Source organism: Diospyros lotus, chromosome 2, assembly GCF_014633365.1.
Source record: "Diospyros lotus cultivar Yz01 chromosome 2, ASM1463336v1, whole genome shotgun sequence".
Taxonomy (NCBI): Eukaryota; Viridiplantae; Streptophyta; class Magnoliopsida; order Ericales; family Ebenaceae; genus Diospyros; species Diospyros lotus.
This window is the reverse complement of record NC_068339.1, coordinates 13,066,125-13,088,347: the sequence shown is the minus strand read 5'-3', so window position 1 is coordinate 13,088,347 and position 22,223 is coordinate 13,066,125. Positions and strand designations below refer to the sequence as shown.

General features: G+C 34.2%; 1 protein-coding gene across 1 annotated transcript; it reads left to right on the top strand.

Moving 5' to 3' along the window:
• Positions 1 to 10,873: 10,873 nt before the first annotated feature.
• On the top strand, positions 10,874 to 21,523 carry LOC127795614 (uncharacterized). Its single transcript, XM_052327396.1, has 11 exons — positions 10,874 to 11,411; positions 14,731 to 14,853; positions 14,981 to 15,077; positions 15,762 to 15,797; positions 17,172 to 17,356; positions 17,458 to 17,560; positions 18,777 to 18,958; positions 19,044 to 19,121; positions 19,807 to 19,909; positions 20,025 to 20,118; positions 20,959 to 21,523. The coding sequence occupies exons 1-11, from the start codon at positions 11,110 to 11,112 to the stop codon at positions 21,330 to 21,332; spliced, it is 1,677 nt and encodes a 558-aa protein (XP_052183356.1). The 5' UTR covers positions 10,874 to 11,109; the 3' UTR covers positions 21,333 to 21,523.
• Positions 21,524 to 22,223: the final 700 nt, after the last annotated feature.

Here is a 22,223-nt window from a genome sequence, read left to right as displayed (position 1 = left end):
CATACAAATCAAAATTCAAATAGTAATGAACCCACACAAAGAGCACATACAAATCTAAATCCAATCAATAATGAACACACACAGAACACAAATTCAAATCCAAACACAATCAGTAATGAATAGTGTAACGCCCCACTTTTCCCCAAGCGTGCGTTAACTCGAGATTTCGGGGAAATTTTTTTTTTTTTCAACATCAAACACACAACATAAGTCCCTCGATATACATACCCTCTTCATAATCATTTTCTGACAATCCCGATCGTACCTTCTTAGCATATCAAAATTTAAGAATTAATAGACTAAGACAGGTAATATCAATCACATCAGCGGAAGCAAGATCGAAACCTCAATAATATTTAACCGACAATTCCCTTAACCGACAATTCCTTTTACAATAATCAAATCAATGTTTCACATGAAAATATCAAAATATTACATAACCTTTGAACATCGTAATCATGGATAAAACCTACGAAAACTAAACATAGCCGCTACATCTCGATGATATTCTTTCCCTTGGCGCTACTGCATTCACCTGGAACGTTTGAATATTCCAGAGACATAGTCCAATTTAGATGCTGAATCATCTAAGTGAGTTCAAAAACGTTTTCATGCAGATATGAAAATCATATACAAAATCGATAAATCCCGACATGCACCAACCTAAGAGAATCCCACATAGCACTTAACCCTAACCGGGGAAAATGCAATCTCTCTAAAGGCGACACAATCACTTCGGCCCATTGGCAAAACAATCCTGCTTAAGAGGGACAACATCGACATATGAACCCGGGAATCACCCCATTGTCATTATTAGGCTTTACGCTCAACTCAAAAGCATTCCAAAACCCAACGCAACCCTAGCCCCAAGAGTGTCACATCAGCACTATCCTCGGAATCGACGTCACCTCGGCATTAATGCTATTACTCAAAGGAACCTGGGGTGGTGTCCACTCGCAACCCCGCCACTTGAGCCAACAACCGGGGTGGTGTCCACTCTCAGCCCCGCCACTTGGGTCCCATAGGGTGAAGTCCGTCTCAGCCCTGTCCCAAGTGGGTCACCCAGCATTAATCCTAGGTACGCATCTCGAGTGCTGTCACTCTGGACTACGTCACAGGTTAACAACCCCACGTCCCACATGGACGACACAAAACAAGCCAATGCCGAAAAATCATAACATGCATAAAATCAACATCTCAATATATGCAATTTACTGTACGAAATTCAATACATGTGTAAATAATTGTTTGGACAACCATAATAAACCAAGCCATAGGGATGAACATTCACAGTAAACCATTCACATGTCACTCAAGGTCCTTTCGGGTAGAACTACTCACAAGGCAAACAAAGTTTGGGGGCGAACACTCATCTTGTAACTCAACTTTCTTGAAGAGCGCGAGTAGCCTCGATTTGCGTGCCCGCCTCGATTTGCGTGCCTGACCTCGATTCTTGCGCCCGACGCTCTTATACTTCAACCTCGAGCTTCAACGATACCCTAGTCATCACGTTTGTTCAAAATCATATCAATATCTATTTTTTCAATTTTTCCATAATTTCTTCCTATTTTCTTTATATTTCTCCTAAAAAATTCTAATAAATGCCTACTCAAGATTTTTCCTCGATTTCTCTTCATAACAATTCATAAATAAATATTTCCTAACTTCTGGAATTTTCTAAAAATTTTTCAATATCTCCTCCTATTTGTCATAAGCCTTATTTACCTTGAAAATTTCAAAATGACCATTTTCTTCAACATTTTTCAAAATTTTCTTCCACCATAATTTTTATTTTATTTTTATTAAAATAAATGAAAAATTTCAAAATTACCTGAGGCCTCACGTGCCCTCACGCGCGGGCGAGTGGCTGGACAAAATTTGCTGGCGCGTGGCAGTCACGCGCCACCGTCTTCTACCTCTAGCCGGTCGCCGGCAGTTGCTCCGATGGCCATGAAACCTGGTGCCGTTCGAAAGCTCTTTGAGAATGGATCACGATGCCACAAAAATCAGGCCGAAAGGCCACCAAAAAATGGCCTAAATGGCCTGTTATAGGTCCGGCTAGGCGGACCGCCTCAAACCCTCGGCCAAACTCGAAACCCCCTCAAACGCTCACCAAAATGCTTCAAAATACTTCCAAAATGATCCTTGATGCCTAGAGACCAAAAGCCCTCTATCAAAGCTCCAAAAATCATTCAAAAACGAGCTCGATTTGGTGCTTCATTCTCGGCCGAATACCTTCGGTATTTATAGCCAAAAATAACCCCCACGTGGCCGATTTTCGACCAAGCCTTCTTCCCCACGCCTCCTAGGCCACCCTAGGCCATTCCCTGACGGTCCTAGGCTGTCCAAATGGCCAGATTTTTCGGCCAAAATCTCGGCCAGATCTGCCATCTCTGAGCAATTTTCTGAAAATTACACTTTAGCCCCCTGAAATTTTTCTTTTGCATTTTGGCCCTTAACCTCAAGCCCCTGATCTTTCTAACACCCTCACTAAGACCCTCAAGATTAGCACTTCTCATTTCTCCCTTGAAACTTTTGAAAAATTTCCATTTAGACCTCCCTCGGGCAATTTTTGGAAATTACATTTAGGCCCGACTGATTTATTTGACCTCAAATCCACTCGATTCAACCTGAAACCACTTAAGGGTTGTTCTATACATCGAATACTAGTCCTTGGCACTCTCCGTTGACTTTTTGGCCGTCGTTTACAACAATTCGGTAATACGGCCTAATTGGCAGCTGTATTTTTTGCTGTGCCGAAAACTATTCCCGATGTCATTTCTTTTATTACTAAAAATCATAATTTTAATTTCTCATCGATACTATACCATTTTCCTTGACTATCTAGGGTCCGAGGTTCTCCCTCTGACTAATTCGGTCGTCTAAAGCTGTGTTAGTGTGCCCTATAGTCTTATTTTTCTCAAAATTCTAATTATGCCCTTTATCAAATATCATTTTTATCTTCAAAATTATTCTCGGGTGTTACAAATAGAGAGATAGAGAGAGAGAGGGGGAGAGGTTGACTGGTAGCAACCTGAAGAGCGATGGCGGCGATCGACTTCGGGGGATCTTCAGCAAGGAACGACCGTACCAATCACTAGGCTTTGGGACATCTTTGGCAATAAACGATGACCTGGAATCAGAAGCGATGAATCACTACAAAAAATCCTGTATTTTAGTGACGGATTAAGAGATAGAATTTTTCCGTCCCTAATTAGAGACGAAAATTTAGATTTGTGACGGAATATTTCGTCGCCAATTTTTTTATTTTTTTTAAATTTAGCGACGGAATATTCTATCGCTAAATAATTAAATTATTTTATTTTATTTTTTATTTTTTAGCGACGGGGTTACCCTGTCGCTAAATTTTGCATTTTTATTTAATTTATTTTTTATTTTTTATTTTTTAGCAATAGGGTTGCCCTGTCACTGAATTTTTTATTTTTTAGCGACGGGTGTGCCCTCGTCGCTAAATTTTTATTTTTTATTTTTTTATTTTTATTTTTTAGCGACAGGAGGCTGCCCCGTCCATGAATTTTTGATTTTTATTTTTTTTATTTTTTATTTTTTAGCGACCAGTCGCTAAATTTGCATTTTTTATTTTTATTTTTTAGCGACGGCGTCGCTGAATTCTTTATTTTTATTTTTTATTTTTTAGAGACGGGTGCGCACCCGTCGCTAAATTTGCATTTTTTATTTTTTATTTTTTATTTTTATTTTTTAGCGACGGGTGTTGTCCCGTCGTTGAATTTTTTATTTTGATTTTTTTGGTTTTTTATTTTTTAGCGACGGGTGTGCCCCCGTTGCTAAATTTATATTTTTTATTTTTATTTTTTAGCGACGGGTGTTGCCCCATCGCTGAATTTTATTTTATTTTTATTTTTTATTTTTTATTAGCGACAGGTGTGCCCCGTCGCTAAATTTGTATTTTTTATTTTTATTTTTTTAGCGATGGGTGTTGCCCAGTCGCTGAATTTTGTATTTTTAATTTAATTTATTTTTATTTTTTAGCAACGGAATATTTCGTCGCTAATTAATAAAAAAATTAAATAAATAATTAAAAAATTAAATTTAAATTAAATATAAAATCGTTAAATAATTAAAAAAATTAAATTAGTAATTAAAAAATTTATCCAGTCGTTACAAATGAAAAAAAATAAATTTTATTTATTATGTATTAAACAAAGATTAAATAAATATTAAAATGTATTAAATGCATATTTTATGTATTTTATTTACAAACCAAAAATATGTAAATTGATATGATATTGTAAAATTTATAATAACAAATATGTATTAAACTAATTTTTAATCAAATAAAACTTAAATATTTAAGAGATAAATTAATTACAACATTTAAGTGGTATATTAGTTGAGTTAAAATTTGTAATATTTATTTTTTTAAGTATTAATTTATGAATTTAGAAGATTTAAAATTTAAAAACTTAATTAAAAATAAAATTAAAATGTTGTAATTTTAGCTAGGGTATAGTATATAGTTAATATATGCAGTGTATAGTGTATATCATAAGGAAGCTCACAGCTTGGATGGTTGTGCGCGCGCGTGCATAGGTGATCAGTGATCGAAATTGAGGAAGGAAAGAAGGAATGCACTAAGAAATTATTCCAGTGCTACACGTGGTGGCTCAAAGCAGTGCCATGTGGCGCTGCAAGGCAGCTCGTGCATCCTTCCAGCTCAAGCTACTATTATTTTTTTTTAAATTAAAGTTAGCGACATAAGCAATTCTGTAGCTGATTAACGACAGAATTGTTTCTGTCGCTAATTATAATTTATTTTAATTTCTTAAATATTCTAATTTTTATTGTATATTAGTGAAGGAAAGTTTTCCGTCGCTATTCAACGACGAAACGATTTCTGTCGCTATTCACGATAGAACAATTTCCGTCGCTAAAATAATATTTAATTTTTTAAATAAATTTTATTTTTTATTTTTTAATCAGCGATGGAAATTTTCGTCGCTGATTTTTCCTGTTGCTGATCCCGTTGCTAAATTTTAGCAACGCCATTTTTAGCGACGGGAAGATGCTCGTCTCTAAATCCGTTGCTAAATTTTTTAGCGACGGATTTTGATGTTTTAGCGACGGATTTTTCCGTCACTAAATTTCGTTTTTCTTGTAGTGAATGAATTAGCAGTCAACGACGAAGCTAGAGAATAGAGGAAAAACTAGAAAAAAAAAAAAAAGAAGAAGAAGCGTGCGACATGGGCGAGCGGCTGAGTGACAGCAAAGAAGAAATAACATGAGTGACAGTGAAAAAGAAACAACTAGAAAAAAGAAGAAGAAGAAGAAGAGAAGAGAAGAGAGGGAAAATGGGCCGACCTTCGGGACGGGTGCGACATAAGTGAGCGGCTGGCTTTTCGTCTCCGAAATGCGAGGGGGCTGTCGTTGGAAGGAGACGCTTTTCCAACAAGTTTTAGCAAATTGAGAAACGGGCCCCATACATTTCGCAATTTATAGAAATGCCTAAAATCCGTTTCGGGCAGTTCTCGCCGTCTCCGAAACGAGAAATGGTTTGGAAACGCCGAAACGACATCCCAAACGCGTTTCCGTGCTACCTAGGATAACAGTTCCTGGATTGTTCTCATGCTTTTGCGTTTTTGGTTTTATGTCATTCTCACATATTTTGTGCTTCTAATTCTAGATTTTTGTGGGTGAGAGTTCCTATATCATTCTCACGCTTTTGCATACTCAATTTTATGTTGTTCTTATGCATTTTGCATTTATGATTCTAAGTTTGTTTATCTGTATAACTTTATTCTTCATGACAAACACTAGGTCATTCTTGCGTATTTTTTGCTTCAGATGTTAAGTTTGCTTGTTCATCAATATTTTAGTCCTTTTCATGCATTTATTGTCTTGAAAAACAAAATGCACAAAAAAGAAAGTATAATAGGATAATTTTTTCTTAATTTAGATAATTTAAAATACATCATATACTAGAATATAATTTCAAATAGTTTATATTCAATCTTTTACCTATTTTACTTCCTTGAAGCATTCATAGTATTCAGGTGTTTTTCATGAATTCCTTCATGGGCCTCATCTAAATAATACTTGGTTTTTTGAAGATCTAGACATTTAGATGGTAAATTGTGCTCCCTAGACCTTGCTTGTTGGGATATTTTTTCTGCATTAGGTTATACCCCCATCCCTAGGGTAATCTATCTGGGCTTTTGTCCACAAAATTTTCTCAATTCCCCCCCCCCCCCCCATAATCAAAATCTCTATTTAATTCATAAACTTGTAGCATTTGTTAATAGAGTGTTTGTGAGTGCCATGGAATTGGCAAAAGACTATTCTTTTCCTCCCCAGAAGTTTTTTAGTCTTCTTGGGGAATTTGATAAGTCTTAACCCTTTGATGGCCACTAAGATAGAGAATGACAGTTTTGTGAATGGAATATAGTTTTTGAATTGAAGTTTAGGAGGGCCATCAATCTATTTTGATTTTTCTTCCATCTTGTGTATCCTTTCATCATAACCTCTTTCATTTCTCTCCTTATCTTTTTCTTCATTTCCTCTAACTATCCTCGTTACCTTAGCCTACAAAAAATATTTGTTGGCTCAAACAAACAGGTATGATAACAATGTAGGTTGAACTAGAGTGAGGGATTCTTGCAATGGTACCGAGTTTGTCCATTTGAGTATTACAACAATTGCCACTCTCATTTGCAAGTCTTGACTCTCCGATGTTGCATTTTTTAATTGATTGATATGATGTTTGAGAGTTTCCTTGCCACTTTGTTAGATGTTAAGTAAATATATAACATCTTTTTTTCTTTGACTATTGATAATAAAGACATTAAAGAATTCTTTTTTCAGTTACTCAAAAAATGATATAGACTTTTTGGCCAAGCTATTAAACCATGTGCGTGCATAGTCAATCAAGGTTAAGGAAAAGTCTTGACATATGATATCATTGTCCTAGCTATCTAGTAACATTACAGACTCATAGTTTTGAATGTGATTGTGGGTATTGGTTTTTCCTGAGTAAGTAGTGAGTTAGGGTATCTTAAATTTAGGAGAAATAGGTTCCTATATGATTTTAGGAGTAAAAGGAATATTTCTCCTATGTTGGTCCTCTTCCATGAGTATTGGTTTCCTTTGTTTTAACATTTGTTCAATTATTTTCTTCATGTCCCCAGCTTCAAGACTACTAATAATAGATTGATTGTCAGTTTCAAATTCCTTTTGTAGGGTCGAGGGACCCTGGCTACAATTGTACCACCCTCTTCTTAATGATTTGGAGGGGTCTCTCCCATACATCTTTACTGCAAGATTTTTGAGAGAAATAGACTTCTTCACAAGAGGACCCTCTCGCTGGTAAGGAATACCTCATTTTGTCCATTCTTTGTATATGTTTGCAAAGTAGGTGGTTGAGGTGTATGAGGCATATCATTTTGTAGAAAAATTACCACTTCTTGAAGAGTCTTAGTGCTTTCTTCATATTGTCTATGGAGGGCTTCAAATTCACTCAGAGAGATAGTGTTAAAAGGCTATCTCGAAGGCTTTAAAAGCTCCAATTGGGAGGGGGGTTCACACGGTGCATCTGGGAGCTTTTGCTGAGAGACTTTCCTAGTGGTTTGGATGATTTAAACTATTAACATCTAGTCTTTCCCCGGATTGTCTATTCTATTGCTCATCGCTTGAGACCTTGTGCAAGCCATTATGAGAGTCTTTTAATTGGCTATTTAATCAAATTCTCATTAAAGACGCCAATTTTGTTACATGAATACAATAATAAATTTATTTGTTGAAAAATTAATCTTCAAGTCGTTAGGTCTTTCCAAAATAGAAAATGATAAGAGGATATGATGCATTATTTACGTAAACACTCTGATGCATAAATCAAATCTCTAACTTAAAGGATTTATGATAATCATCTCTAAGATTTCAGAATTGACTTGGATTTGACTCATCCTCATCCTTGACATAATTTTTGGATAGGATGTCAAAGTTTTCTATTTGCGCTTTTGTCATTGTAGAAACACCCCATAGGATATGTCTCCAAGAGACTACCAAGTTCGTCGGACCTTCCTTTCAAGGGCCCTTTGTGGTTCTCCCCTTTATTTTGGCGTTTATGCTTTATTTTTAACTTTTAGGCTTGTTCTTTATGGGTTTTGTGATTGGATAGATGTGTATTCATTAGGTAGATTTTTTTGACCCCAAGTCTTTTTTACTTAGATCTCATCTAAGTCTTTCTCAAGATTTCCCTCTAGATCTTTCATTAGGTCTATTTAACTATGTCTTGGTCTATATATACATTAATAATAAACAACCACTATAAAAGAAATGAAAATGTGTGTATTTAGTCTCTATTTGATCCAATAAACGATATAGAAACAAATATTATCAGATAAATAAGTGTTATAAAAGAAATAACATAATATATTTAGTTCATTTTGATTTAACAAGAGCTATGAAAATAAACATATTACCAAATAAATCAGCATCACAAGAGAAAAAACATATTCGATATGACCCAACAAACATTATACACCAAAATAATTGATATTCATTTTCTCAATGTTTTCATTTTCTACTTTCTTTTAAAAATATTATTTTTATATTTTCGTTTTGCATCATATCTGTTTCGTATAACCTCGTTACAATGAATCTAATAGCATTATAGAAGTAAATATTACCAAATAAATAAGCATCACAAGAGAAGAAAAATAGTCAATATGATCCAATAGACATTATACACAAAAATATTCAATATATATTTTCTTGATATTTCTGTTTCTACTTTTTTTTAAAAATATTACTTTTTTGTTTCCGTTTCTATTTTGTATCGTAACTGTTTCCGTGTAACCTCGATACAATAAATCTGATAGCATTATAAAAGTAAATATTACCAAGTAAATAAGCATCACAAGAGAAGAAAAATATTCAATATGATCCAATAAACATTATACAACAAAACATTTGATATTTATTTCCCCGATATTTTAGTTTTTTATTTTCTTTTAAAAATATTATTTTTTATTTCATATCGTATACGTTTCCGTGCAACCTCGATACAATGAATTTGATAGCATTACAAAAGTAAATATTACTGAATAAATAAGCGTCATAAAAGAAGAAAATTATTCAATATGATCCAGTAAATATTATATAACAAAATATTCAATATTCATTTTCCTGATGTTTCAATTTTTTACTTTCTTTTTAAAATATTATTTTTTCATTTCGTATCGTATAGGTTTCCATATAACCTTAATACAATGAATCTGATAGCATTACAAGAATAAATAAGTATCACAAAATAAGAAAAATATTCGATATGATCCAATAAACATTATACAACAAAAAATTCGATAGTCATTTCCTCGATGTTTTAATTTTTTACTTTCTTTTAAAAATATTATTTTTTTATTTCGTATCGTATACGTTTCCGTGCAACCTCAATACAATGAATTTGATAGCATTACAGAAGTAAATATTACCGAATAAATAAGCATCACAAAAGAAGAAAAATATTCAATATGATCCGATAAACATTATACAACAAAATATTCAATATTCATTTTCCCGATGTTTTAGTTTTTTACTTTCTTTTAAGAATATTATTTTTTCATTTCGTATCATATACGTTTCCGTGCAACCTTGATACAATGAATCTGATAGCATTACAGAAGTAAATAAGCATCACACAAAAGAAGAAAAATATTCGATATGATCCAATAAACATTATACAACAAAATATTCGATATTCATTTTCCCGATGTTTCAGTTTTTTACTTTATTTTAAAAATATTATTTTTTTCATTTCGTATCGTATACGTTTCCGTGCAACCTTGATACAATGAATCTGATAGCATTACAGAGGTAAATAAGCGTCACACAAATGAAGAAAAATATTCGATATGATCCAATAAACATTATACAACAAAATATTCGATATTCATTTTCTCGATGTTTTAGTTTTTTACTTTCTTTTAAAAATATTTTTTTTTTCATTTCGTATCGTATACGTTTCCATGCAACCTCGATACAATGAATCTGATAGCATTACAAAAATAAATATTACCGAATAAATAAGCGTCACACAAAAGAAGAAAAATATTCGATATGATCCAATAAACATTATACAGTAAAATATTTGATATTCATTTTCTCGATGTTTCAATTTTTTACTTTTTTTTAAAAATATTTTTTTTTTTCATTTCGTATCGTATACGTTTCCATGCAACCTCAATACAATGAATTTGATAGCATTACAAAAATAAATATTACCGAATAAATAAGCGTCACAAAAGAAGAAAAATATTCGATATGATCCAATAAACATTATACAACAAAATATTTGATATTCATTTTCCTGATGTTTCAATTTTTTACTTTCTTTTAAAAATATCATTTTTTTCATTTCGTATCGTATACGTTACCATGCAAGCTCGATACAATGAATTTGATAGTATTACAAAAATAAATATTACCGAATAAATAAAAGTCACAAAAGAAAAAAAATATTCGATATGATCCAATAAACATTATACGACAAAATATTTAATTTGAATTTTCTTGATATTTCTATTTTTTATTTTTTAAATATTAATTTTTTTGTTTTCATTCCATTTTGTATTGTATCTGTTTTAGTGTAATCTCGATATAATAAATCTGATAACATTATAAAACTAAATATTATCAAATAAATAAGTGTCACAAGAGAAGAAAAATATTCAACACGATTCAATAAACATTATATAACAAAATATTTGATATGTATTTTTTTAATATTTTTATTTTCATTTTATATTATATCCGTTTCCGTATAAGCTGATGCAATGAATCCGATAGGGGTAAAGAAGTAAATATTAGTAAATAAATGAGCCGTGTGGAAGTTTGGAGAGGAGCGACCAGACTAGGAGGAAAAGCCAGAGAAACCAAAAGCCTTAATCCCCAAGAAAAGAAAACCCAATTCAAACAACTTTTTTTCTTCTTCTTTCCCAAGTGGCCTGCGAAGCCTTGGAGCCTTCGGTTTATATCAGAGTCACATCCAGTAGTTACTCTTGCCAGCAAAATCACATCAAAATCAATCTCAAATTCTGTGTTTTTATCCGTTCTGTAACTGGAATTTCAGTGCGCATGGCGAAATTGAGGATTGGGGGCGCATGGTCAGGGGTTTTGGAGGTGGAATTGGAGGAATGGACGGTGGTGATGTTGAAAGAAGAAGTTGCCAAGCGGTCGGAGTGTACGGCGGCGGAGATCAACCTGATATGCGCCGGCAGGGTGTTGAAAGACGGAGATGGGGGTCAGAAGCTGAGCCAGTTGGGCGTGAAGAACAATGCCAAGATTTTGGCGACGCGTGTCTCTGCTGATGAAGGCAACGCTTTGAAGGAGGGCCTGATGGCTGAGGAGGAACGCTCTTGTCGACTTTCTCGGCTCAAGTCAGTCTCTCTCTCTCTCTCCGTGCCTGTTCATGTTTGCTGATGTTTTTGTTTGGTTTATGAGCGTTTAATTGGGATGGATTTTAGGCTTTTTGGGAAGTGATATGAGCTCTGTGCGCGCGCGCGCGCGTGTATGTCTGTGTGTGGGGTTGTATTTGTGTGTGTGTGTGTCCCTGATCATGTTTGTTGAAGTTTTGTTTGGTTCATGAGCGTTTGATTGGAATGGGGTTTCAGGCATTTGGGAAACGATCTCTCTCTCTCTCTGCTTGATCATGCTTGTTGAAGTTTTTCTTTGGTTGGGTTTTTAGGCTTTTTTGGCAAGTGATATGAGTTGTTTCTCGTTTTGGACTAAGCGAAAGCAGATATTTTTAGCGAATGGATTTATGTGCTTTTATATGTTCTCTGAATATCTCTTTTTGTTCTTGAGTTGTTGATTGAGGTGGGTTGTTTTTTGTTTTGGTAAACGATGGTGTGAATCCTTTGTTGCGTTAAATGGAAGCAAAAGCAGATACCTTTTAATTCTACTGAATCAGCTTGTTTCATAATTTTTTCAATGCTCGAGTGAGACGGGGGTTTTGATAAATCATGATAACAATACTTTGTTGCACTGAATTAAAGAAAAGGGAAATATTATAGTGAACGGATTATATTTGTATAATCTTTAAAAATATTTCCCATCTCTCTCTCTAGTAATTCCTATTATGTTAAAAAAATGAGAGATAAATAATCCTTCTTATTTATCTTTCCATTTTTAACTAAAATTGCTGTTCTGCTGGCATAACTGAAGCTTAAGTAGGAGTCAATTAATTTCTATTCAGTGATTGGTCCAAGCTATTAGCAGATCACGCACTCTCCTTAATCACAAAATTAGGTCAACTCATCACCTAAAATCTGTGATCTTAGTAATACTGACTATTTATTTACCCATTGCTCATGCTGCTCTAGCTTCCTTATACTCCCCCCCCCCCCCCCCCCTCCCCTCTTTCCATATCCCTTTAAAGTCATTGATGTTAAGTTTGTAACTTAGTTCCTATATATTATGCACATAACTGTGGATGTTTATGTATGTCCCAAAGATGCATTTTTTCTTGTCAAATCAAAAGGTTTGCTGATATTACTAAGCTTCAAGAGAAAAAATAATTGTAAAGAAAAGCTTTGTAGTTTGTACGTTGATGTAATTTGTGGTTTAGTCATTATATGTTAATTAAAATTCTAAAAAATATAAAATATTTCCTTACATGCAAAATTGTTGTGACTATCTTGTTTACAGTCAATTTTAGCTATTTGCCAAAAGACTACTATAAATTTCTTGAAGTTCTGGTCTGGCTCTAGTTTTTCATTGAATTGTGCTTCCAGGTTTTTGTAAACAGTGTGAATTCTATGCTGAATTAATTACGGAATAGCAGATTTTAGTGCCTGCTTCATGTCTGTTTAGAAGTGTGCTTGTAGAATTGAAAGGGAAGAGGAGGGGGGGTCCTAAATTGGGAAGACATGTTTCTAGCGATTTGATTGATAGAGTAGTTCTCGGCAATGTGATTTGAGTATTGAATTTAATAGTGTTAAAACTTACAGATGTGGTATAGTGTAGTTTTTATTTGAGTTGGGTCCTGTATTGGAACTTAAAAGGGGATCTAAAATGTTGAAATTTAATAATTTTTTAAAGAATGTAGAATTGCAACCATGTTCTACTTACTCTGTCATCTTAGTAAACGATTAGAATAGCAACAACAACAATAACAATCACAAGATTTAATCCCACTAAATGGGGTTGGCTATATGAATTCTCGACCCCTAGCCATTGTCTTATTGAACAATTACAAAAATTTAAATTAGTTCTCTATTTTTTCTTGATTCACTTAAACTGCTTATATCGTGTTTCTGTTTCCACTAGCATAGAGGCATTACTATCAAGTTCCCAGTAAGGAACCTTTCTGCTTGACTATGAGTATGATTCAACCTAATTACCCTTTGTTTTTCTTTTTATTTTGCAGTTCATAATCAAATGTCCTGAAATTGATCATCACTTGGGTATATACGTTTTTTGGGGGGGGAAGCCATGAGTGGTTGGGATAGCATATGGTTTGTTATAGTCAAATGGCTGTAATTTGGGAAATTCAACAGAAAGTTTTCTGAACTCTTGAGGGTTTAGAATCCTTGAATCATTTTGAGGATCAATCTACATTGATGTTTGACATGAAAAGTTTTCAGTGTTCTTACTCTTAAAATATGCTCTTCCCTGTATGTTCAAATGACATGGTGGCAGCACATTATTAACTAGTATTAGTATTATTATTGCTTTTACTTAATATCATCTATTGATCATCCAAAGTTCACTTGCTATGTACTCTTACATTGCTTTTACGTCTATCCAAATTTATGAGTGAAGTTTATTTTACATTTATAAGATCCGATCCTAATGACAACCAGAATATTTTAAAGCTATTTTTTTTTTAACTTTTACCTACCTTATATTTTTCCTTTTCTATTCCCAACTCCATGAGAATTTTAGACTAATGAAGCTTTGAATATTGATTGCCTAACCGACCTTTTTAGTCAAAAGGAAGGAATAAAAAATAATTGATTGTTGACATGTGTTTGAATGGATCAATGGGATGACATATGTGAGAGCAATCATGTAGCATGTATCAGTCTTTGTTTTTTTTCCCTTTCCATTTTGGGTCCACAGGCTGCAGTTACCATTCACAAGCTATATCCTAAGTGCATCTCCCTGTCCTCAGGTGTGGAAGTATATGCTCAAGGTATTGGCCTCAGCAGGCCATGCATTAGAATTTAAATGTATTACAATATTCATCTGGTGTTGTAATACCCCTGAATGTATGGATGCTTTTATTCATGTTGTCTGTAGGCTGTATTTTCTCCATTTGTGTAACTTGGTGTACTTGTGACTGGTGCATTGGCTAGAGGGGTTTGGAATGCATCTACATTTCATGAAAATGCAAGAGGGCAAAAATGAGCCTGCTAGCCTGTTATAGATTATGGGAGCATATAAGGGGCTGCAGCCAGGTTGCATGACAGATTATAGGTTGGAAGGAAGCTTGCAGGCTTGGTGGCATGCTGCATTGATGCTGCGTGCTAGGTATGCATGCAAGAGAAGGCCAAAAATGTGGCTGCAAGTCAGTTACAGGCCACAAGAATTTAAAAAAGGGGGCTAAACATGGCCCCTGCAAGGCTGCACGTTAGGTTGATATAGAGGACAACATCATCATATTGTTTATTCATATTTTGTGTACTTCATTAAGCAAGCTTGCTGCCTTTTGTTTTCTCCCAAGATTTATTGCTAACAGCATTAAATCAACAGGGCTGCTGTGACTGCATTGGCTGAGAGACATTCAGATGGTTCATTACCACTTGAAGATTTCAATATAGAGCTGGTAAACCAAAGTGGGGATGAAGTAAAACTGGGATCTGAGACTGATCAGAGGTATGATGTATAAATCTATACGTAATATGTTTTATTGCTAAGATACTTTTGCAGTTGTGCAACTAATTTTATTTCTTAAACTCCTTTCTCTTATTTCTACTAAGGATATTTGGTGACGATTTGATAGGGCTGTAATGATGGGTCTAATGCTTCATACAAATGCTAAAAAGTTAATTGCATCTGGAAAGTATAAAGATGCATTAGAAGTGCTTGCCATGGGAGAGGTTAGTACCAGATGCCCTTTATGTGAAAAGAAGAGGGTTTTTCAGGTTCCTTAAGTTTATGGATTTTCTTGCTCATAATTCATTTTTGTAAAGGGACAATAAGCAATAAGCAGTCTATATGTTACCCTGTATCTTTAGTTTGGATTTAAATAAAAAATTCAAGAATACTCCCCAGTCGTCGCCTTGCATATAACCTAGGTTCTTGCATCAAGGTTACTTCAGTTCCTCAAATAAGATGCTGAATTGCTGATGGCCATCTATCATTATGATGTAGCTCTTGCTTTCTTGAGCACCTTTTGTTCTTCTACCATATGAAATATAGTTTTTCTCTAGCTTGAGCACCTTCATTTCATCATCTAATTTAGTCTTGTCTTGCTTGAGCACTTTTGTGTTCATCTGCCTGGAATTTCGTCAAAATTACCACAGTGCCCTGGCGTAATTGTTTCAGGTATCATTCACTTCAAAACATTTCAAAGTAGGATCAATATATTTGTCCATCGGTTGACCAGTGTATATATATATATATATATATATTTCATTTTTATCACTTACTGGTTGATAATGTAGTGAAACCATTTTGAGACGTTCTTTGCCTGGGCACTTAAATTATACTTCATGGAGTGTGTTTGTTTGTAAATAACTGCAAGAGGCAATTAACCCCATTTACTTCATTCTTTCTTGTAGGAAGCCTTTTCTCTTTGTAAATCTGAGGTCATTGAGGTGAGTGCTATGAATTTTAGAAGGATCTTTTATTTTTTCTAATAAATATATATAGTACTATGGCTTGATGCATAGTGTCTGTTTTGATATTTATTGACATATGTGAAAACTGCTTCAATATTTGCCTTAAAACATGCATTTTGTAGTGATAACCTGAGTGTTCTAAGCTGTGTTGGCATCTTCAAATTTTCTGTAGAAGTACTCTTTTAACTTATCAGGAGAACCAAACAAGTTGACTTGAGCATCACTTTTTCTCCCATGAAAAGGTTGTTTATTGAATTAGCCAATTGGAGCTTGCCAATCTCACACAACATGAGAAGTTTATTATTTTGTGGAATGTTGAGGTGACTATTTACTTTGCATCAATAGCATCTGAAAGAAAGGATCAACCTTAGCAAGTTTTTTCAAGAACCAGCATATTTTTGCTTAAAAAAATATCAAAATCAGTGAATTCGACACAAAATTATCAAATCCCATGACTCCAACTAAAGTGTGGTTTAAAATCAGTTTGCCTGAACATTCTGGTTAAATAATTAGTGCAGTAATTAATTGATAATGAATGCATTGTTTGTAATAATGTTTTCAAGAGGAAGCATTTTATAGTAAAATGTCTTCATTGAAAGTGTTGTCTGAAAAAACCCTTTCTTTGAAAGCATTGTTTCCATTCATTCCATGTATGAATTTCCAATGCCTTCTCTATCAATCATTGAGAGTATATTTATATCAAAATGCTAAATAAATAATTTACCTAAAAATTTTTGATAATCTATTTTTGGTTTTGGGACAAAAATTTGAACTTTATTATTTTTTTGAGGAATCAGACATATACACACAAAACGTTGTCAGATCTTCTAGTGTTTGATCTTTTTATTTATATTTTTTAACGTAAAGTCTTTTATATAAAAATAAGATGAAATGTATTTTCTAAGAAATAATATTTTACGTAAAATATTTTTGAAGAAAAAGTATTTTCTAAAACAATGTGTGCAATATATTGTTTCAACAAATATATTTTATATACAAATGAAAAACTAGCATTTATATACATTTGTGAGTATATTTTATTTTGGTTTTGAATTTTTCAAAATTCAAGCTAATATGTGAAATTAAGATGAAAAATATTTTTTTACAATTTTTTTAATATAAAATAATTCATATTAAAACAAACTGCTGCTAAATAAAAATTTGATTCCATTTTTTCCTATGCAGTCCAGCTATGTTATAATGGGACTTGCGAATTGTGAATTAGTCCCAAAAATGCTTTCCTCATTTGGGCTTTATGATATAGTGGTTCTTATTGGTTTTGTTTTTGTTCTTTTCATTCATTTTTCAGTGTAACTAAGTAGTTTCATCACTTCCCTTTTTGGCTTACAGCTGATTGACAATATCCCAATACTACAACTAGATACAGTGTGGTGCTACTTCATGCTTCAAGACATAGAGTTGCTATCACAAGCAGGAATGCGCCTTTCAAAAGCTAGGCAGGGGATTGAACGTGCTCATGGGAAAGAATCTAGCCGTCTTGCACTCCTTCAAAGAGGCAGACCTGAAATTGCCTTGTGAGTATTTTTTGATGTCGCCTGTGACTTACCATTTGGAACTTAAATAAAAATCTTGCTATACTATGTGATGTTATTTCATTTTTATTGCTTTTCTATAGACACCTGAGGATGGAACTGTTGGAAGGAGTAGTGGCGTACCACAGTGGCCAGTTTGAAAAATCTAGGCAGGCATTAACCTCTGCACAAACTAAGTACTTCCAGGTCAGATTTCCTTTATGTTGGGAGTACAATGCTAAACACTGTAATAATGCCGGGAAAAAAAAAAATTAAGAGCTGAACATTCAGCATACTAGTTTCATTTTAAGGTTGCTAATATTCATATGGAATTCCATATCACATGGACTTGGCCATGGGTGTTGGGTGTGTGCATTTGTTAAGTCTGGAATCATGTAGTTGTCATGACAAAGGCAAGTAATAACACCGTCATATTAAGCCTTTATCCCACTATGTGGTTGGGTACATGAATTCTAGCTTGTCAGGCATTTCTATCTATGGTTTTATCTTTTATAAGGCCCTTTATGATACCTAAATGTCTCCCATCAATTTTTTTTATATTTTTTTGGTTTTCCTCTACCTTTTTTTCTAGATACTTTTTCCATTATATGCAATCTTCTTACAAGAGCCTCTACTACTACCCTTCTTCCACATGACCAACCATTTTAATTTGAGTCTCACACATCTTATCTTTAGTAGGAACCACTTCGACCTTATTACAAACAACTTTGTTTTTAATTTTATCGTTTCTTATATGACTGCTCATCCATCAGAATATCTTCTTCTTTGGTATGCTCATACTTTGCATATGTTGATGCTCTATTGTCCACTATTTTTGTGCCATTCAGCAAAGCTAGTCTTATAACTATCTTAGAAAATTTTCCTTTTAGTTTTAAGAGGGGGTCTGAGGGCAATTTTCCTAATAATGTCATTTGCATAGTTCTTCTGTTTAACTCTTAATTCATCTACTTTGGAGATTTTCCTGTTGCATGCATCAGTCACATATCATATTCCATAGTGCAAGTGCCAAGAATCTGCCATTGATACTTCTCATATTAAGAAGAATCTATGTAACAATACCTGCAAGGGAATTTGTTATTTCTATTTCATTCTTCTTTTATATCAAAAGGGTCAAAGGGGCTTTTGCTTCCATCCTGACCTCTTTGCTGGCACCCTTGCCAGTTCTTTCCAAGATTCTTGTGATTTCTTATTTATTCAAGTTTTATTTGTTTGTTCGTTCCTTATTTATTTTATTTTATTTCATTTTAATCTATTTTGTGGCATTGCCAACTTTTGGATTCTTTTCATCGGGACTATCCTATGACTTTTATGCTATTGCCGAGAATCATTATGATTATTTCTTTTTTTTTTTCCCTTCAATTTCATTTCCATCCCAACTAAACTTGGCTATATCTTCATTCAGCTTCAAGTTCCTGACGAAGCTCTATCATCGCTTGTGGGCATGGGCTTTAAAGAATCTGATGCAAAAAGGGCCCTGCGCATTAACAATCAAGATGTTCAGAGTGCTGTTGATTTTCTTGTGGATGAGAAGGCAAAACGGGCACAGAAACGGCTAGACGACATTCAGCGAAGGAAAGATATCAGGTAAGTGCTGTTGTAAGGATGCAAAATCAATGTTTATCCTTTTTCCTAAGTTATGGTTTGTCATTTTTGTGCTAAAAAATTGCAGGGAGCAGAAGCGCTATGGAATGACGGCCCTTAGGAAACCAGTGAATCTTCTTAAATTGCAGGAATTAACAATAATTGGGTAAAGTGGGACGGCTAAAAACACATATTATAGTGATACTTTTTTTTTTTTTCTCTTTGTTATAAGCATATTTTTGATATTGCTTGTTTATGATTGGAATGCCATGGTTCAAGTTGTGGAATCAGACTCTTTGCAAAGAAAAGGTAAGGCTGCTTAGAAAAACAACCCTGCCCTAACTCTTGTGGAGTAGGGAACCTTGTGCTTTGAAGATGCCTTTTATATGGTGATATTGCTGTTACGATATCTATCCCTAGGAAGGCAGGAAGGTGGTTGAGAGGTATTATCTGAAGACTTAAAATTTTGAGAGGAGCTATACTTTTAGTTTGTTAAAGTCATTGCATTATATACTTGGAGATTAATGTTTATAGTGGCCATTGCCAATATTTTTTCTCTTAATAGAAACCATCTTTTAATCTCGTATATTAGACATTAAAAAACGTATTAAAATCTGGAGTACATCTTCTGTCCTGCTAACCGGGAACTTGATCTTTTGGAATTTACTTAATTGAAACTGAGCTTCTTTTGTCAATGGACCTTGAGTCTGAAGACTTAAAAAGGTTATCATGGTCCCACTTTCCTGTGGGGGAAGTCCTACATTGATTACATGTTGATTCACAACTTTTCAAGTGAATAGGATTGTCGTTCTTGTAATCATTAGTCAGGCAGATGCCTATTCATCGTGCAGGTTTGAGAAAGAGCTTGCTGCTGAAGCACTCCGAATAAATGAGAACGACCTTGAGAAGGCTCTGAGTGCATTGACTAATCCAGAAACTAACACTGCAATTCAGGTATGTTATTGTCTGTATCAGTGTTTTTGTTTTTTCTTTCTATATTTTTGGCTTATAATCTTGGACACTCCAGTTATTTACCTTAACTGTAGGCACTTGTTTCTCCCATTTGCAGATTGATCTTGAAACAAGGAAAAGGAATAGACAGCGTCAAAAAGTAGATGCTACTATTGAAGAGCTTGTTTCCATGGGTTTCCCTAGAGCAGCAGGTGCCTAGTACTTGCTAAATTGCCACCATTGGTTTTTGTTTTTTTCTTTTTTCATTTCATTGGTTACTAGTTTGACCCGCCAGTTGAACTAAATTCCATTAATTCCTGCCTCTCCTATTGAATACTACTGTCTCATTTCCTTTATCGCCAAATAAAAACAAGATAAGGCCTTGTTCTTCAGACAAAATCATTAAGCTACTTCCACTAACTCCTGAAGAGAGATTTTAATCAGGAATGCCTCAGGCATCAGATGCTACAATTATTTAATAATGGGTTTCAGGTAGAGCAGGAGGAACATATGTATATGTGTGCGTGTAGATAGATTTTCATTTTCTATAACAAATATGAGTTTCAGACAGATAAAGAGGTACCCTGTACTTTAGAAAATATTCCGGGAGGTATTTTGTTTCTGTTTACCTCAAATGTTTTTTTCCCCACTGCTATGAATATCTTTTGTGATCTGTTCCTCATTTTACTGTTTAGTGTTCTTATCTGACCTCCATGTTGTGGGTGCATATTGTGTTAGTGTTCTTATCTGTTCTCCATGTTGTGGGTGCATATTGTGTGGGTGCATATTGTGTTGGTGCATTTATGAAAGGTGTTCAAATTGCCTATGGAAAATGTAGAAATGCACTATTAGTCTTTAACATGACATGGACTTATGAAGGATATGCGTGGATAAAGGTGGTTGCAGGGCTACAATTTTTGCAGCCAACCCAACCAATTGAATTAAGGCTTGTGATTGTTGTTGTCATTAGTCTTAAAGTATCTTGTTCCTAGGACTCCCGGCTGGGCTGTATCATCTCACTTTTATTGTTGGCATTACATTTTTGGTTTTAGTTGTTGCTGCTGTTGAGGAATTTGGCACAAGAGAACGAGCGCTAAACCATCTACTCGGGCAAGCTGACCTGCCCGCTGCAGGAGGTGGGAATGCAAGTTCTGCTGGTAGCAACATTTTGAGCAATGAGAATGGCGTTGAAGCTACATCTGGCGTCACTGAACTCGCTAGCGGTGATGAAGCCGTTGACGGTCCAAGTCGGGTGAAAATAGAGCGGGATGTGGAGATGGAAAATGAACTCACAGGGGGGCTGCAAAGCACAGATGCTTTCTCGGACTATGACATGGATGTTACTAAAGAAGGTGAAGCTATAAGTGTGTACTTGACTATGCTGGCCTCTGCAGGGAACTTTGAAAAAGGCTCATCTTCTCACTGAGAGGTAATTATCTTTTAAAGACTATTATGAACTTATACATAGCACAGTCCTCTGCTATAACTTAGAAGAACTACAGGCATTGCAGAGACAAAATCAGCTGTACAGTGAACAATGTTGGTATTGGTAAGGTGGCTTTTGGAATTTCTGTCTATGACAGATAATGAATGGATTAGTTGACTTTTGAGACAAGATTTTCAAACACTAGTCAGGGTTATTTTGTGTATGTGTATATATGTGTATGTGTGTGCGTGTGCGTGCATGCATAAGAATGGCAATGGATACCCTACTCTCCCAGTATGTGTCCGCTAAAATTCATCTGGTAAGTCGGAGAGTTTGGGTACCAAAAATACCCATGGAGAGGGTACGAGCAAGGCATTTAAAATATATCTAGAGTATGGGTAAGGTGACACGGATAATGTCTTCTTCTATTCATCCTTTATCTCGATATAATTTTATATATATTATTTTATTATTAGGTAAAGATATTAATTTTACTTCATTATTTATTTAAAATTTTCATTTGACAAATTAAACATAATAAAAGTATTGTTCATTTTATTTATCAAGTTTGCATTTTTGTGTTTTTCACGTTGCTACGTGGTATTATTGTTTTGATTTGATTTGCTTGTATTTTTTTGTATGATTTAAAATATTATTATTTAAATTATAAGTCGTAAATTGAAATAATTTAAAATCTTGTGATTATTATTTTTAAACTTGTTGCTTATAGTAATATAAGATTCCTTGCATTAAGATTGGAATGTCTTGAAAAAGCCTATTGATTTTTGAAATATCAGATTACCATATGTACCAAGAGTCCAAATTTGAACTCACAACTATACTAAATTAGATTGAAAATTTAAATTTTAATTCTTTTAATAATTTATATTG

Coding starts and splice junctions, on each gene's coding strand:
- LOC127795614 (XM_052327396.1), top strand. CDS start 11,110: ATGGCGAAATTGAGGATTGGGGGCGCATGGTCAGGGGTTTTGGAGGTG. Junction 17,561..18,776: donor CACAAACTAAGTACTTCCAG/GTCAGATTTCCT, acceptor ATCTTCATTCAG/CTTCAAGTTCCTGACGAAGC. Junction 18,959..19,043: donor CAGCGAAGGAAAGATATCAG/GTAAGTGCTGTT, acceptor AAAAAATTGCAG/GGAGCAGAAGCGCTATGGAA.